This window comes from Oncorhynchus mykiss, chromosome 11 (genome assembly GCF_013265735.2).
Source record: "Oncorhynchus mykiss isolate Arlee chromosome 11, USDA_OmykA_1.1, whole genome shotgun sequence".
NCBI classification, from domain to species: Eukaryota; Metazoa; Chordata; class Actinopteri; order Salmoniformes; family Salmonidae; genus Oncorhynchus; species Oncorhynchus mykiss.
The window spans coordinates 3,597,562-3,616,312 of NC_048575.1; the positions used below are offsets into that span (position 1 = coordinate 3,597,562).

At 45.1% G+C, this 18,751-nt stretch overlaps 1 protein-coding gene across 2 annotated transcripts in view; it reads left to right on the forward strand.

The window, feature by feature from the left end:
* jph1a (junctophilin 1a) overlaps positions 1-18,751 on the forward strand; it is a 92,756-nt gene extending 74,005 nt beyond the window's left edge. Inside the window, exons 5-8 of one of the 2 annotated variants that reach the window (XM_036934667.1) lie at positions 14,959-15,137; positions 15,204-15,821; positions 18,171-18,267; positions 18,433-18,751. In XM_036934667.1, coding sequence (XP_036790562.1) covers positions 14,959-15,137; positions 15,204-15,821; positions 18,171-18,251 — 878 coding nt within the window. In that variant the 3' untranslated portion in view covers positions 18,252-18,267; positions 18,433-18,751. Of the gene's footprint in view, positions 1-14,958; positions 15,822-18,170; positions 18,268-18,432 lie in introns of both variants that reach the window. The other variant, XM_021620035.2, reaches the window with a different exon arrangement.

Below are 18,751 nucleotides of genomic sequence, written 5' to 3' on the forward strand. Positions count from 1 at the left end.
GTGGTGGTGTGTTTATAGTATAGTAATACATTAAGGTGGTGGTGTGTTTATAGTATAGTAATACATTAAGGTGGTGGTGGTGGTGTGTTTATAGTATAGTAATACATTAAGGTGTGGTGGTGTGTTTATAGTATAGTAATACATTAAGGTGTGGTGGTGTGTTTATAGTATAGTAATACATTAAGGTGGTGGTGGTGTGTTTATAGTATAGTTATACATTAAGGTGGTGGTGGTGGTGTGTTTATAGTATAGTAATACATTAAGGTGTGGTGGTGTGTTTATAGTATAGTAATACATTAAGGTGGTGGTGGTGGTGTGTTTATAGTATAGTAATACATTAAGGTGGTGGTGTGTTTATAGTATAGTAATACATTAAGGTGGTGGTGGTGGTGTGTTTATAGTATAGTAATACATTAAGGTGGTGGTGTGTTTATAGTATAGTAATACATTAAGGTGTGGTGGTGGTGTGTTTATAGTATAGTAATACATTAAGGTGGTGGTGGTGGTGTGTTTATAGTATAGTAATACATTAAGGTGGTGGTGTGTTTATAGTATAGTAATACATTAAGGTGGTGGTGTGTTTATAGTATAGTAATACATTAAGGTGGTGGTGGTGGTGTGTTTATAGTATAGTAATACATTAAGGTGGTGGTGTGTTTATAGTATAGTAATACATTAAGGTGTGGTGGTGGTGTGTTTATAGTATAGTAATACATTAAGGTGGTGGTGTGTTTATAGTATAGTAATACATTAAGGTGGTGGTGTGTTTATAGTATAGTAATACATTAAGGTGGTGGTGTGTTTATAGTATAGTAATACATTAAGGTGGTGGTGGTGGTGTGTTTATAGTATAGTAATACATTAAGGTGTGGTGGTGGTGGTGTGTTTATAGTATAGTAATACATTAAGGTGGTGGTGTGTTTATAGTATAGTAATACATTAAGGTGGTGGTGGTGGTGTGTTTATAGTATAGTAATACATTAAGGTGTGGTGTGTTTATAGTATAGTAATACATTAAGGTGTGGTGGTGGTGTGTTTATAGTATAGTAATACATTAAGGTGGTGGTGTGTTTATAGTATAGTAATACATTAAGGTGGTGGTGTGTTTATAGTATAGTAATACATTAAGGTGGTGGTGGTGGTGTGTTTATAGTATAGTAATACATTAAGGTGGTGGTGTGTTTATAGTATAGTAATACATTAAGGTGGTGGTGTGTTTATAGTATAGTAATACATTAAGGTGGTGGTGTGTTTATAGTATAGTAATACATTAAGGTGGTGGTGTGTTTATAGTATAGTAATACATTAAGGTGGTGGTGGTGTGTTTATAGTATAGTAATACATTAAGGTGGTGGTGTGTTTATAGTATAGTAATACATTAAGGTGGTGGTGGTGGTGTGTTTATAGTATAGTAATACATTAAGGTGGTGGTGGTGGTGTGTTTATAGTATAGTAATACATTAAGGTGGTGGTGGTGGTGTGTTTATAGTATAGTAATACATTAAGGTGGTGGTGTGTTTATAGTATAGTAATACATTAAGGTGGTGGTGTGTTTATAGTATAGTAATACATTAAGGTGGTGGTGGTGTGTTTATAGTATAGTAATACATTAAGGTGGTGGTGTGTTTATAGTATAGTAATACATTAAGGTGGTGGTGGTGGTGGTGTGTTTATAGTATAGTAATACATTAAGGTGTGGTGGTGTGTTTATAGTATAGTAATACATTAAGGTGGTGGTGGTGTGTTTATAGTATAGTAATACATTAAGGTGGTGGTGGTGGTGTGTTTATAGTATAGTAATACATTAAGGTGGTGGTGGTGTGTTTATAGTATAGTAATACATTAAGGTGGTGGTGGTGGTGTGTTTATAGTATAGTAATACATTAAGGTGGTGGTGGTGGTGTGTTTATAGTATAGTAATACATTAAGGTGGTGGTGGTGGTGTGTTTATAGTATAGTAATACATTAAGGTGGTGGTGGTGGTGTGTTTATAGTATAGTAATACATTAAGGTGGTGGTGGTGGTGTGTTTATAGTATAGTAATACATTAAGGTGGTGGTGGTGGTGTGTTTATAGTATAGTAATACATTAAGGTGGTGGTGTGTTTATAGTATAGTAATACATTAAGGTGGTGGTGTGTTTATAGTATAGTAATACATTAAGGTGGTGGTGGTGGTGTGTTTATAGTATAGTAATACATTAAGGTGGTGGTGTGTTTATAGTATAGTAATACATTAAGGTGGTGGTGGTGGTGTGTTTATAGTATAGTAATACATTAAGGTGGTGGTGGTGTGTTTATAGTATAGTAATACATTAAGGTGGTGGTGTGTTTATAGTATAGTAATACATTAAGGTGTGGTGGTGGTGTGTTTATAGTATAGTAATACATTAAGGTGGTGGTGTGTTTATAGTATAGTAATACATTAAGGTGGTGGTGGTGGTGTGTTTATAGTATAGTAATACATTAAGGTGGTGGTGTGTTTATAGTATAGTAATACATTAAGGTGGTGGTGGTGGTGTGTTTATAGTATAGTAATACATTAAGGTGGTGGTGGTGTGTTTATAGTATAGTAATACATTAAGGTGGTGGTGTGTTTATAGTATAGTAATACATTAAGGTGTGGTGGTGGTGTGTTTATAGTATAGTAATACATTAAGGTGGTGGTGTGTTTATAGTATAGTAATACATTAAGGTGGTGGTGGTGTGTTTATAGTATAGTAATACATTAAGGTGGTGGTGTGTTTATAGTATAGTAATACATTAAGGTGTGGTGGTGGTGTGTTTATAGTATAGTAATACATTAAGGTGGTGGTGTGTTTATAGTATAGTAATACATTAAGGTGGTGGTGGTGGTGTGTTTATAGTATAGTAATACATTAAGGTGGTGGTGGTGGTGTGTTTATAGTATAGTAATACATTAAGGTGGTGGTGGTGGTGTGTTTATAGTATAGTAATACATTAAGGTGGTGGTGGTGTGTTTATAGTATAGTAATACATTAAGGTGGTGGTGGTGGTGTGTTTATAGTATAGTAATACATTAAGGTGGTGGTGGTGGTGTGTTTATAGTATAGTAATACATTAAGGTGGTGGTGGTGTGTTTATAGTATAGTAATACATTAAGGTGGTGGTGGTGGTGTGTTTATAGTATAGTAATACATTAAGGTGGTGGTGGTGGTGTGTTTATAGTATAGTAATACATTAAGGTGGTGGTGGTGTGTTTATAGTATAGTAATACATTAAGGTGGTGGTGTGTTTATAGTATAGTAATACATTAAGGTGGTGGTGGTGTGTTTATAGTATAGTAATACATTAAGGTGTGGTGGTGGTGTGTTTATAGTATAGTAATACATTAAGGTGTGGTGGTGGTGTGTTTATAGTATAGTAATACATTAAGGTGGTGGTGGTGTGTTTATAGTATAGTAATACATTAAGGTGGTGGTGGTGGTGTGTTTATAGTATAGTAATACATTAAGGTGGTGGTGGTGTGTTTATAGTATAGTAATACATTAAGGTGGTGGTGGTGGTGTGTTTATAGTATAGTAATACATTAAGGTGGTGGTGGTGGTGTGTTTATAGTATAGTAATACATTAAGGTGGTGGTGGTGGTGTGTTTATAGTATAGTAATACATTAAGGTGGTGGTGGTGGTGTGTTTATAGTATAGTAATACATTAAGGTGGTGGTGGTGGTGTGTTTATAGTATAGTAATACATTAAGGTGGTGGTGGTGGTGTGTTTATAGTATAGTAATACATTAAGGTGGTGGTGGTGGTGTGTTTATAGTATAGTAATACATTAAGGTGGTGGTGTGTTTATAGTATAGTAATACATTAAGGTGGTGGTGGTGGTGTGTTTATAGTATAGTAATACATTAAGGTGGTGGTGTGTTTATAGTATAGTAATACATTAAGGTGGTGGTGGTGTGTTTATAGTATAGTAATACATTAAGGTGGTGGTGTGTTTATAGTATAGTAATACATTAAGGTGTGGTGGTGGTGTGTTTATAGTATAGTAATACATTAAGGTGGTGGTGTGTTTATAGTATAGTAATACATTAAGGTGGTGGTGTGTTTATAGTATAGTAATACATTAAGGTGGTGGTGGTGGTGTGTTTATAGTATAGTAATACATTAAGGTGGTGGTGGTGGTGTGTTTATAGTATAGTAATACATTAAGGTGGTGGTGTGTTTATAGTATAGTAATACATTAAGGTGGTGGTGGTGGTGTGTTTATAGTATAGTAATACATTAAGGTGGTGGTGTGTTTATAGTATAGTAATACATTAAGGTGGTGGTGGTGGTGTGTTTATAGTATAGTAATACATTAAGGTGGTGGTGTGTTTATAGTATAGTAATACATTAAGGTGGTGGTGTGTTTATAGTATAGTAATACATTAAGGTGGTGGTGGTGGTGTGTTTATAGTATAGTAATACATTAAGGTGGTGGTGGTGTGTTTATAGTATAGTAATACATTAAGGTGGTGGTGGTGGTGTGTTTATAGTATAGTAATACATTAAGGTGGTGGTGGTGTGTTTATAGTATAGTAATACATTAAGGTGGTGGTGGTGGTGTGTTTATAGTATAGTAATACATTAAGGTGTGGTGGTGGTGTGTTTATAGTATAGTAATACATTAAGGTGGTGGTGTGTTTATAGTATAGTAATACATTAAGGTGGTGGTGTGTTTATAGTATAGTAATACATTAAGGTGGTGGTGGTGGTGTGTTTATAGTATAGTAATACATTAAGGTGGTGGTGGTGGTGTGTTTATAGTATAGTAATACATTAAGGTGTGGTGGTGGTGTGTTTATAGTATAGTAATACATTAAGGTGGTGGTGGTGTGTTTATAGTATAGTAATACATTAAGGTGGTGGTGTGTTTATAGTATAGTAATACATTAAGGTGTGGTGGTGTGTTTATAGTATAGTAATACATTAAGGTGGTGGTGGTGTGTTTATAGTATAGTAATACATTAAGGTGGTGGTGGTGTGTTTATAGTATAGTAATACATTAAGGTGTGGTGGTGTGTTTATAGTATAGTAATACATTAAGGTGGTGGTGGTGTGTTTATAGTATAGTAATACATTAAGGTGGTGGTGGTGTGTTTATAGTATAGTAATACATTAAGGTGGTGGTGGTGGTGTGTTTATAGTATAGTAATACATTAAGGTGTGGTGGTGTGTTTATAGTATAGTAATACATTAAGGTGGTGGTGGTGTGTTTATAGTATAGTAATACATTAAGGTGGTGGTGGTGTGTTTATAGTATAGTAATACATTAAGGTGGTGGTGGTGGTGTGTTTATAGTATAGTAATACATTAAGGTGTGGTGGTGGTGTGTTTATAGTATAGTAATACATTAAGGTGTGGTGGTGGTGTGTTTATAGTATAGTAATACATTAAGGTGTGGTGGTGGTGTGTTTATAGTATAGTAATACATTAAGGTGGTGGTGGTGTGTTTATAGTATAGTAATACATTAAGGTGGTGGTGGTGGTGTGTTTATAGTATAGTAATACATTAAGGTGGTGGTGGTGTGTTTATAGTATAGTAATACATTAAGGTGGTGGTGGTGGTGTGTTTATAGTATAGTAATACATTAAGGTGTGGTGGTGGTGTGTTTATAGTATAGTAATACATTAAGGTGGTGGTGTGTTTATAGTATAGTAATACATTAAGGTGGTGGTGGTGTGTTTATAGTATAGTAATACATTAAGGTGGTGGTGGTGGTGTGTTTATAGTATAGTAATACATTAAGGTGGTGGTGGTGGTGTGTTTATAGTATAGTAATACATTAAGGTGTGGTGGTGGTGTGTTTATAGTATAGTAATACATTAAGGTGGTGGTGGTGTGTTTATAGTATAGTAATACATTAAGGTGTGGTGGTGGTGTGTTTATAGTATAGTAATACATTAAGGTGTGGTGGTGGTGTGTTTATAGTATAGTAATACATTAAGGTGGTGGTGTGTTTATAGTATAGTAATACATTAAGGTGGTGGTGTGTTTATAGTATAGTAATACATTAAGGTGTGGTGGTGGTGTGTTTATAGTATAGTAATACATTAAGGTGGTGGTGGTGGTGTGTTTATAGTATAGTAATACATTAAGGTGGTGGTGGTGGTGTGTTTATAGTATAGTAATACATTAAGGTGTGGTGGTGGTGTGTTTATAGTATAGTAATACATTAAGGTGGTGGTGGTGGTGTGTTTATAGTATAGTAATACATTAAGGTGTGGTGGTGGTGTGTTTATAGTATAGTAATACATTAAGGTGGTGGTGTGTTTATAGTATAGTAATACATTAAGGTGGTGGTGTGTTTATAGTATAGTAATACATTAAGGTGTGGTGGTGTGTTTATAGTATAGTAATACATTAAGGTGGTGGTGTGTTTATAGTATAGTAATACATTAAGGTGTGGTGGTGGTGTGTTTATAGTATAGTAATACATTAAGGTGGTGGTGGTGGTGTGTTTATAGTATAGTAATACATTAAGGTGGTGGTGGTGTGTTTATAGTATAGTAATACATTAAGGTGGTGGTGGTGTGTTTATAGTATAGTAATACATTAACACAGCTAACACAGAACACACAGCACACACAGCTAACACAGCACACACAGCACACACAGCTAACACAGCACACACAGCACACACAGCACACACAGCACACACAGCACACACAGCACACACAGCTAACACAGCTAACACAGCTAACACAGCACACACAGCTAACACAGCACACACAGCACACACAGCTAACACAGCACACACAGCACACACAGCACACACAGCACACACAGCACACACAGCTAACACAGCACACACAGCACACACAGCTAACACAGCAGACACAGCACACACAGCTAACACAGCTAACACACAGCTAACACAGCACACACAGCACACACAGCACACACAGCTAACACAGCACACACAGCTAACACAGCACACACAGCACACACAGCTAACACAGCTAACACACAGCTAACACAGCACACACAGCACACACAGCTAACACAGCACACACAGCTAACACAGCTAACACAGCACACACAGCTAACACAGCACACACAGCACACACAGCTAACACAGCACACACAGCACACACAGCTAACACAGCAGACACAGTACACACAGCACACACAGCTAACACACAGCTAACACAGCTAACACAGACGCTGAAGGGTCATTCCAGTGAAGGCTGATATGTAGATTTTTAATTGTTGATAATATTTAATTGTTGATAATATTTGATAATATTTAATTGTTGATAATATTTGATAATATTTCATTGTTGATAATGAAGTGCCTTCATGAATTATATGGTTTTAAAAAAATACTTTTCAAAATGTTATTTGACAACATGTGTATTCAGGCTGGAGCATTTTCAATCTGCGTAATCTGGAACAGCCTATTGTCACGCACAGATTCACCGACTAGCGGCCAATACATTTGACCAAAGCAGAATCTGGAAGTGAACGCGCACTCTGCTATTCAGATCCTGGGCTTCGTTCCTCATGTAGAAATGTCACGATGTTAAAATCATCCACATCTAAATATGATGAGTTTGCGAGATAAGATAAGCAACGTCAGGCTGGGTATCAGTCAAGACCTGATGAGAAGTTAGATGATATGAGTCCTAGCCGACCACGCAAAAGGAACTATGGATGTATTTTCCCTGGTTGACACAGAGACATGCTCAGGAAAGTGATATCACAACTTATGTCTTCTACCTGCCTTCTCCATCCTATCCCCCACCACCTTCTACAAAACTGTTTTTAATTGCACTAATCTGATGAAGTGCACGCTATTGTTAATCACTTCCTGTTTTAATAGGCATTTTCCCCACTGCACTATAAACTGCTCTGGTGAAACCCTTTCTGAAGAAAAGTCATCTAGAGTCTTCCAGTTCTTAGCAATGTTCACCTAATCTTCAACCGTCCATTCTTAAGGCAAATTCTGGAGAAATTGGTGTTCAAACAGATACAATATGTTTTATGTGCCAACTGTTTTCCATTCTGGTTTTGGTGTCCACCACAGCACAGAGACAGCCTTAGTTCAAGTGATAAATGATCCTAGAGCCAACGCAGATGCCAAACAGCTCTCTGTCCTTGTAATCTTAGATTTAAGTGCTGCATTCGACACTGCTGACCATGATGTCCTTCTGGACAGACTGGAGAGGTGGCTTGGCCTCTCCGGTCCAGTTCTAAATTGGTTTAGGACCTATTAAACCGGTCGAGAGTTTTTTGTCCCTTGGTGAACATAACTCAGAGAAAATACATATGACGTGGCGTTCTACGAGGTTCGATTCTGGGTCCGGTAATTGTTCCATTTATATATGTTACCCCTTGGCAGCGTATTCAGAAAACACAGCATTGATTTACACTGCTACGTAGACGATACACAACTTTACATGTCTGTGTCACCAGAGGATTTTAGATCCACAGATAAATGATCAGTGTCACGTTCGTTATAAGGATCGGACCAAGGCGCAGCGTGGTATGAACCGGACCAAGGCGCAGCGTGGTATGAACCGGACCAAGGCGCAGCGTGGTATGAACCGGACCAAGGCACAGCGTGGTATGAACCGGACCAAGGCACAGCGTGGTATGAACCGGACCAAGGCACAGCGTGGTATGAATGGGACCAAGGCGCAGCGTGGTATGAACCGGACCAAGGCACAGCGTGGTATGAACCGGACCAAGGCACAGCGTGGTATGAACCGGACCAAGGCGCAGCGTGGTATGAATGGGACCAAGGCGCAGCGTGGTATGAATGGGACCAAGGCGCAGCGTGGTATGAACCGGACCAAGGCGCAGCGTGGTAAGAACCGGACCAAGGTGCAGCGTGGTATGAATCGGACCAAGGCGCAGCGTGGTATGAACCGGACCAAGGCGCAGCGTGGTATGAACCGGACCAAGGCGCAGCGTGGTATGAACCGGACCAAGGCGCAGCGTGGTATGAATCGGACCAAGGCGCAGCGTGGTATGAATCGGACCAAGGCGCAGCGTGGTATGAACCGGACCAAGGCGCAGCGTGGTATGAATCGGACCAAGGGGCAGCGTGGTATGAATGGGACCAAGGTGCAGCGTGGTATGAACCGGACCAAGGCGCAGCGTGGTATGAACCGGACCAAGGCGCAGCGTGGTATGAACCGGACCAAGGCGCAGCGTGGTATGAACCGGACCAAGGCGCAGCGTGGTATGAATCGGACCAAGGGGCAGCGTGGTATGAATGGGACCAAGGCGCAGCGTGGTATGAACCGGACCAAGGCGCAGCGTGGTATGAATCGGACCAAGGCGCAGCGTGGTATGAACCGGACCAAGGCGCAGCGTGGTATGAATCGGACCAAGGCGCAGCGTGGTATGAACCGGACCAAGGCGCAGCGTGGTATGAACCGGACCAAGGCACAGCGTGGTATGAACCGGACCAAGGCGCAGCGTGGTATGAATGGGACCAAGGCGCAGCGTGGTATGAACCGGACCAAGGCGCAGCGTGGTATGAACCGGACCAAGGCGCAGCGTGGTATGAATGGGACCAAGGCGCAGCGTGGTATGAATCGGACCAAGGCGCAGCGTGGTATGAACCAGACCAAGGCGCAGCGTGGTATGAACCGGACCAAGGCGCAGCGTGGTATGAACCGGACCAAGGCGCAGCGTGGTATGAATCGGACCAAGGCGCAGCGTGGTATGAACCGGACCAAGGCGCAGCGTGGTATGAACCGGACCAAGGCGCAGCGTGGTATGAACCGGACCAAGGCGCAGCGTGGTATGAACCGGACCAAGGCACAGCGTGGTATTAACCGGACCAAGGCGCAGCGTGGTATGAACCGGACCAAGGTGCAGCGTGGTATGAACCGGACCAAGGCGCAGCGTGGTATGAATGGGACCAAGGCGCAGCGTGGTATGAATGGGACCAAGGCGCAGCGTGGTATGAATGGGACCAAGGCGCAGCGTGGTATGAACCGGACCAAGGGGCAGCGTGGTATGAACCGGACCAAGGGGCAGCGTGGTATGAATCGGACCAAGGAGCAGCGTGGTATGAACCGGACCAAGGAGCAGCGTGGTATGAATCGGACCAAGGAGCAGCGTGGTATGAACCGGACCAAGGCGCAGCGTGGTATGAATCGGACCAAGGCGCAGCGTGGTATGAACCGGACCAAGGCGCAGCGTGGTATGAACCGGACCAAGGCGCAGCGTGGTATGAACCGGACCAAGGCACAGCGTGGTATGAACCGGACCAAGGTGCAGCGTGGTATGAATCGGACCAAGGCGCAGCGTGGTATGAACCGGACCAAGGCGCAGCGTGGTATGAACCGGACCAAGGTGCAGCGTGGTATGAACCGGACCAAGGCACAGCGTGGTATGAACCGGACCAAGGCGCAGCGTGGTATGAATGGGACCAAGGTGCAGCGTGGTATGAATCGGACCAAGGCGCAGCGTGGTATGAACCGGACCAAGGCGCAGCGTGGTATGAATCGGACCAAGGCGTAGCGTGGTATGAACCGGACCAAGGCGCAGCGTGGTATGAATCGGACCAAGGCGCAGCGTGGTATGAATCGGACCAAGGCGCAGCGTGGTATGAACCGGACCAAGGTGCAGCGTGGTATGAATGGGACCAAGGTGCAGCGTGGTATGAACCGGACCAAGGCGCAGCGTGGTATGAACCGGACCAAGGCGCAGCGTGGTATGTGTACATTCTTTATTATATTAAGAATAATAATAATATAATAATAATATTAAGAAGAACCCACAAACACCAAAAGGAAATGGCTACCTAAATATGATCCCCAATCAGAGACAACGACAAACAGCTGTCTCTGATTGGGAACCATATCAGGCCAACATAGAAATACAAAAACCCCTCGACTTACAAAACCCTAGACAATACAAAAACTAGCGTACCCACCCTAGTCACACCCTGACCTAACCAAAATATAAAGAAAACAGAGATATCTCAGGCCAGGGCGTGACTGTATCCCCCAAAGGTGCGGACTCTCGGCCACAAACCTGAACCTATAGGGGAGGGTCTGGGTGGGCATCTACCCTCGGTGACGGCTCTGGTTCTGGACGCCGCCCCCCCTCTTTACGTTGATCCCGCCGCCTTTGTAGAACCGGACCGTGGATCATCGCCGGAGGCTCTGGACTGCAGATCATTGACGTGAGGCCCCAGACTGGGGACCGTCACTGGAGGCTCCGGACTGGGGACCGTCGCTGGAGGTTCCGGACTGTGGACCGTCGCTGGAGGCTCCGGACTGGGGACCGTCGCTGGAGGCTCCGGACTGGGGACCGTCGCTGGAGGCTCCGGACGGAGGACCGTCGCTGGAGGCTCCGGACTGGGGACCGTCGCTGGAGGCTCCGGACTGGGGACCGTCGCTGGAGGCTCCGGACTGGGGACCGTCGCTGGAGGTTCCGGACTGGGGACCGTCGCTGGAGGCTCCGGACTGGGGACCGTCGCTGGAGGCTCCGGACGGAGGACCGTCGCTGGAGGCTCCGGACTGGGGACCGTCGCTGGAGGCTCCGGACTGGGGACCGTCGCTGGAGGTTCCGGACTGGGGACCGTCGCTGGAGGTTCCGGACTGGGGACCGTCGCTGGAGGTTCCGGACTGGGGACCGTCGCTGGAGGTTCCGGACTGGGGACCGTCGCTGGAGGTTCCGGACTGGGGACCGTCGCTGGAGGCTCCGGACTGGGGACCGTCGCTGGAGGCTCCGGACTGGGGACCGTCGCTGGAGGTTCCGGACTGGGGACCGTCGCTGGAGGTTCCGTCGCTGGAGGCTCCGGACTGGGGACCGTCGCTGGAGGCTCCGGACTGGTGACCGTCGCTGGAGGCTCCGGACTGGGGGATTGTCGCTGGGGACCGTCGCTGGAGACCCCGGACTGGGGACCGTCGCTGGAGGTTCCGGACTGGGGATCGTCGCTGGAGGCTCTGGACTGTGGTGGCGCACTGGATACCTGGTGCGTGGTGCCGGCACTGGTGGTACCGGGCTGGTGACACGCACCTCAGAGCGAGTGCGGGAAGGAGACACAGGACATACTGAACTGTGGAGGCGCACTGGAGATCTGATGTAGAGCTGGCACACGCAGCTCTACATCCCCAGTCCGGAACCTCCAGCGACGGTCCCCAGTCCTGGCTCGAACTGGAGACACTGTGCGCATTTCTGCATAACATGGTGCCTGACCAGTACCACGCTCTCTACCAGTACATAACCAGTACATAACACTGGGTCTGGACTTTTTTCATTCAAGCTGATTAATGAAACTAGGGATTTAACCGCAATGCTCTCTCTCTCTCTCGCTCTCTCTCTCTTTCTCTCTCCTCTCTCTCTCTCCCCTCTATCTCTCCTCTCTCTTTCCCTCTCCTCTCTCTCTCCCCTCTATCTCTCCTCTCTCTTTCCCTCTCCTCTCTCTCTCTCCTCTCTCTCCTCTCTTTCTCTCTCCTCTCATCTCAATTCTCTCTCATCTATTCTCTCTCCTCTCCTATCTCTGCCTCTCCTCTCTCCTCTCTCTCCCCTCTCTCTCCATTCTCTCCTCTCTTCTCTCGCCTCTCTTCTCTCTCTCCTTTCTCCTCTCTCTTCTCTCTGCTATCTCTCCTCTCACATTCTCTTTCTCTCTCCTTTCTCCTCTCCTCTCTCATCTCTCCTCTCTCTCCTCTAATACGGATAAGAATAAGAAATGTCAGTAACAGAGAGAACAGTCTATGACTAGGGTGGCTGGAGTCTTTGACAATTTTTAGGGCCTTCCTCTGACACCACCTGGTATAGAGGTCAGGATGGCAGGAAGCTTGACCCCGGTGATGTACTGGGCCGTACAAACTTCCCTCTGTAGTGTCTTGCGGTCGGAGGCCGAGCTGTTGCCATACCAGGCAGTGATGCAACCAGTCAGGATTGTAGTTAAGGGTGGTAGTTAAGGGTGGTAGTTAAGGCTGGTAGTTAAGGTGGTGGTTACGGGTGGTAGTTAAGGGTGATAGTTAAGCATTTTAGTTAAGGGTTGTAGTTAAGGTGGTGAAGGGTGATAGTTAAGGATTTTAGTTAAGGGTTGTAGTTAAAGTGGTGGTTAAGGGTGATAGTTAGGGTGGTAGTTAAGGTGGTGGTAAGGGTGATAGTTAAGGGTTGTAGTTAAGGGTGGTAATTCAGGTGGTATATAGTAGACTATGATAACTTGTTGATAGAAATACATACCTTCATTATAATGTTGAGTCTACATTGTCAAGATGATAATTCTTAGTTGTCCATTCCAGACAAATGAAACAGCTGTGGATAGCTGAGCTCTGTTCTACTAATCTAGACAGGAGCAGTGGATAGCAGATAGCTGAGCTCTGTTCTACTAATCTAGACAGGAGCAGTGGATAGCAGATAGCTGAGCTCTGTTCTACTAATCTAGACAGGAGCAGTGGATAGCAGATAGCTGAGCTCTGTTCTACTAATCTAGACAGGAGCAGTGGATAGCAGATAGCTGAGCTCTGTTCTACTAATCTAGACAGGAGTAGTGGATAGCAGATAGCTGAGCTCTGTTCTACTAATCTAGACAGGAGCAGTGGATAGCAGATAGCTGAGCTCTGTTCTACTAATCTAGACAGGAGCAGTGGATAGCAGATAGCTGAGCTCTGTTCTACTAATCTAGACAGGAGCAGTGGATAGCAGATAGCTGAGCTCTGTTCTACTAATCTAGACAGGAGCAGTGGATAGCAGATAGCTGAGCTCTGTTCTACTAATCTAGACAGGAGCAGTGGATAGCAGATAGCTGAGCTCTGTTCTACTAATCTAGACAGGAGCAGTGGATAGCAGATAGCTGAGCTCTGTTCTACTAATCTAGACAGGAGCAGTGGATAGCAGATAGCTGAGCTCTGTTCTACTAATCTAGACAGGAGCAGTGGATAGCAGATAGCTGAGCTCTGTTCTACTAATCTAGACAGGAGCAGTGGATAGCAGATAGCTGAGCTCTGTTCTACTAATCTAGACAGGAGCAGTGGATAGCAGATAGCTGAGCTCTGTTCTACTAATCTAGACAGGAGTAGTGGATAGCAGATAGCTGAGCTCTGTTCTACTAATCTAGACAGGAGCAGTGGATAGCAGATAGCTGAGCTCTGTTCTACTAATCTAGACAGGAGCAGTGGATAGCAGATAGCTGAGCTCTGTTCTACTAATCTAGACAGGTGCAGTGGATAGCAGATAGCTGAGCTCTGTTCTACTAATCTAGACAGGAGCAGTGGATAGCAGATAGCTGAGCTCTGTTCTACTAATCTAGACAGGAGCAGTGGATAGCAGATAGCTGAGCTCTGTTCTACTAATCTAGACAGGAGCAGTGGATAGCAGATAGCTGAGCTCTGTTCTACTAATCTAGACAGGAGCAGTGGATAGCAGATAGCTGAGCTCTGTTCTACTAATCTAGACAGGAGCAGTGGATAGCAGATAGCTGAGCTCTGTTCTACTAATCTAGACAGGAGCAGTGGATAGCAGATAGCTGAGCTCTGTTCTACTAATCTAGACAGGAGCAGTGGATAGCAGATAGCTGAGCTCTGTTCTACTAATCTAGACAGGAGCAGTGGATAGCAGATAGCTGAGCTCTGTTCTACTAATCTAGACAGGAGCAGTAGATAGCAGATAGCTGAGCTCTGTTCTACTAATCTAGACAGGAGCGTGTTTGTGTGCGTGCGTGCGTGCGTGCGTGCGTGTGTGTGTGTGTGTGTGTGTGTGTGTGTGTGTGTGTGTGTGTGTGTGTGTGTGTGTGTGGTGTGTGTGTGCGTGCGTGTCTATAGCTATGTATCTGTGTGTTGTTTTCACCACCACCAGATGAATGATTGATCAAATCAAATCAAAGGTTCATACCTGTTAATTGTAACGGGGTCTCTGTTACTGCACCCCACGACACCCTCTAATATGTCATACACATGGTGGTTTCATATTGCATGCAAGAGTGTGTTAATTGAATCAACATGAGTTGTGTCTCTGTCTGTCTCCCCTATAGGTCCTGACTATATCAAGCAGGCGTTCATGGAGGCAGTAGATCCTGCTGAAGAGAAGAAGGAGGACAACCCCACCAGCACCGCCCAGACCCCCGGGCCCACCCCTCCCCCATCGCCCCACAGCAAGAAGAGACCGCACAGCAACAGCGTCTCCACCTCCGCCTCCCGCAAGATCAGCAAGGACGAATCATCACACAGTCGCAATGCCAGCAAGGACGAATCATCACACAGTCGCAAGGCCAGCAAGGACGAATCATCACACAGTCGCAATGCCAGCAAGGACGAATCATCACACAGTCGCAAGGCCAGCAAAGAGGAGAAGCCGGGCCTTAAGACCAGCAAGGACGAATCATCACACAGTCGCAAGGCCAGCAAAGAGGAGAAGCCGGGCCTTAAGATTAGCAAGGAGGAGCGGTCGAGCAGAAAGTTGAGTAAAGAGGAGAGGGTCTCCATCGCTGCCGAGCCTTCAAGAGCTGCTGCTCCCTCTTCCCAGATTAGATACGAGGAGGCTCCAGCCAAACCCCCCAAGGCCCCGGAGCCTGGCCCCACCAACGTACCACCTCCCCAGGCTGCTGCTCCGCAGACGGTGGTGGGTCCTGTTAATGGAGTGGGACAACTCCACTCCCAGTACCATAGCTACTACGTCAAAGCCCCCTCCAGGGGACCCCTGCCCCCGGAACCTGAGCCTGAGGAGGACGAGGAGCCCAGTCAACTGACCCTGGCACGGATGGCCCCGCCAACCCCCAAGCCGACGCCCACCAGCGAACCGTGCAAACTCAGGAAGCAGGATTCGCTAAAACCAAAGAGCCTGGCAGAGACCAAGAAGGCCAGTATGGAGATGGCTGAGGGGAAGGAGGAAGAGCATGTAAGTATACAGCGTCTCATAGTGGGAGAGCCGATCTAAAATCAGCCTTTTAGATCAGCCTTTTAGATCATAATGAATCAGATTACATGGAGAGGGGGACCTGATCCTAGATCATAATTAATCAGATTACATGGAGAAGAGGACCTGATCCTAGATCATAATGAATCAGATTACATGGAGAGGGGCAGGGGGCCTGATCCTAGACGCTTGATACATACGGCCCCAGCAGAGGAGAGAGAGAAAGGTGGAAAGGCAATAGCTACCCCATAGCTACCCCTACCTAATCACCAAGCTACGCCATAGCTACCCCTACCTAATCACCAAGCTACCCCATAGCTACCCCTACCTAATCACAGAGCTACCCCATAGCTACCCCTACCTAATCACCAAACTACCCCATAGCAACCCCTACCTAATCACCAAGCTACCCCATAGCTACCCCTACCTAATCACCAAGCTACCCCATAGTTACCCCTACCTAATCACCAAGCTACCCCATAGCTACCCCTATCTAAGCACCAAGCTACCCCATAGCTACCCCTACCTAATCACCAAGCTACCCCATAGTTACCCCTACCTAATCACCAAACTACCCCTCCTAATCACCAAGCTACCCCATAGTTACCCATACCTAATCACCAAGCTACTCTATAGTTACCCCTACCTAATCACCAAGCTACCCCATAGCTACCCCTACCTAATCACCAAGCTACCCCATAGTTACCCCTACCTAATCACTAAGCTACCCCATAGTTACCCCTACCTAATCACCAAACTACCCCTCCTAATCACCAAGCTACCCCATAGTTACCCATACCTAATCACCAAGCTACTCTATAGTTACCCCTACCTAATCACCAAGCTACCCCATAGCTACCTCTACCTAATCACCAAGCTACCCCATAGTTACCCCTAATCACCAAGCTACCCCATAGCTACCCCTACCTAATCACCAACCTACCCCATAGTTACCCCTACCTAATCACAAAGCTACCCCATAGCTACCCCTACCTAATCACCAAGCTACCCCTACCTAATCCCCAAGCTACCCTATAGTTACCCCTACCTAATCACCAAGCTACCCCTACCTAATCACCAAGCTACCCCATAGTTACCCCTACCTAATCACCAAACTACCCCTCCCAATCACCAAGCTACCCCATAGTTACCCATACCTAATCACCAAGCTACTCTATAGTTACCCCTACCTAATCACCAAGCTACCCCATAGCTACCTCTACCTAATCACCAAGCTACCCCATAGTTACCCCTAATCACCAAGCTACCCCATAGCTACTCCTACCTAATCACCAACCTACCCCATAGTTACCCCTACCTAATCACGAAGCTACCCCATAGTTACCCCTACCTAATCACCAAGCTACCCCTACCTAATCACCAAGCTACCCCATAGTTACCCCTACCTAATCACCAAGCTACTCCATTGTTACCCCTAACTAATCACCAAGCTACCCCATAGCTACCCCTACCTAATCACCAAGCTACCCCATAGTTACCCCTACCTAATCACCAAGCTACCCCTACCTAATCACCAAGCTACCCCATAGTTACCCCTACCTAATCACCAAGCTACTCCATTGTTACCCCTAACTAATCACCAAGCTACCCCATAGCTACCCCTACCTAATCACCAAGCTACCCCATAGTTACCCCTACCTAATCACCAAGCTACCCCATAGTTACCCCTACCTAATCACCAAGCTACTCCATTGTTACCCCTAACTAATCACCAAGCTACCCCATAGTTACCCCTACCTAATCACCAAGCTACTCCATTGTTACCCCTAACTAATCACCAAGCTACCCCATAGTTACCCCTACCTAATCACCAAGCTACCCCATAGTTACCCCTACCTAATCACCAAGCTACCCCATAGTTACCCCTACCTAATCACCAAGCTACTCCATAGTTACCCCTACCTAATCACCAAGCTACTCCATTGTTATCCCTAACTAATCACCAAGCTACCCCATAGTTACCTCAGTAAACAAAATCCTGTCTCCATCACTGACTATGTTGCGATAGTTAGACATAAGGCTGCATTGACATTAGTGTTATTTATATCATTATTTGTTTATCTATCGGGAGTGAACAATTATTTGTCTTATTCCTGTTAAAGTCCCAACTGTAAAGGGATGATTTGCATAATTAACAATTATTTATCTTATTCCTGTTAAAGTCCCGACTGTAAAGAGATGATTTGCATAATTAACAATTATTTATCTTATTCCTGTTAAAGTCCCGACTGTAAAGAGATGATTTGCATAATTATGGGATGTGTCAGTTGAGTGTTCTCTCTCCTAACTCTCCTTTACGTTGTCTTGCAGGCTCCTAACTCTATCCTGGTTGCTATGGTGATGCTGTTGAATATCGGCCTAGCGATCATATTTGTTCACTTCCTGACATGATGGTCCTGTTTCTCAGGTAACCTCCGTTTAAAGTTGTAGTTTTTCTAAAAATCTAAATGACCATACAACATGTTTGTTACTTCCCTAAAGAGCCTGATGATAACCTTCTGTGTGTTTTACAGTCCAATCAGTTAATAACTAATCAATGATACCCCATCTCAACTGTGTTTGACCCCCTCAGTGATGCCATGGCAACCGGTGCAGTTGCGTTGCCGGCCCGTCAAAATTCTAAATGGCGGCAGTCAGACTCGGGGTGAGGCCGCGGGAGCTTGGGAAACAGCTGTGTGACATAGGAGAGAAACAGAAGGACCCGCAGCCTGTCCTGGGTCGTCCACAGCCCTGCCTGATCATAATACTCTCCTCTGGAGCCTGTGGAAGAACAAACTGATATGTCTGAGGGAGATAGTAAAAACACTACAACAGAAAATGTAAACACACACACAGACACACACACACAAACACACACACACAAACACACACCACACACACACACACACACA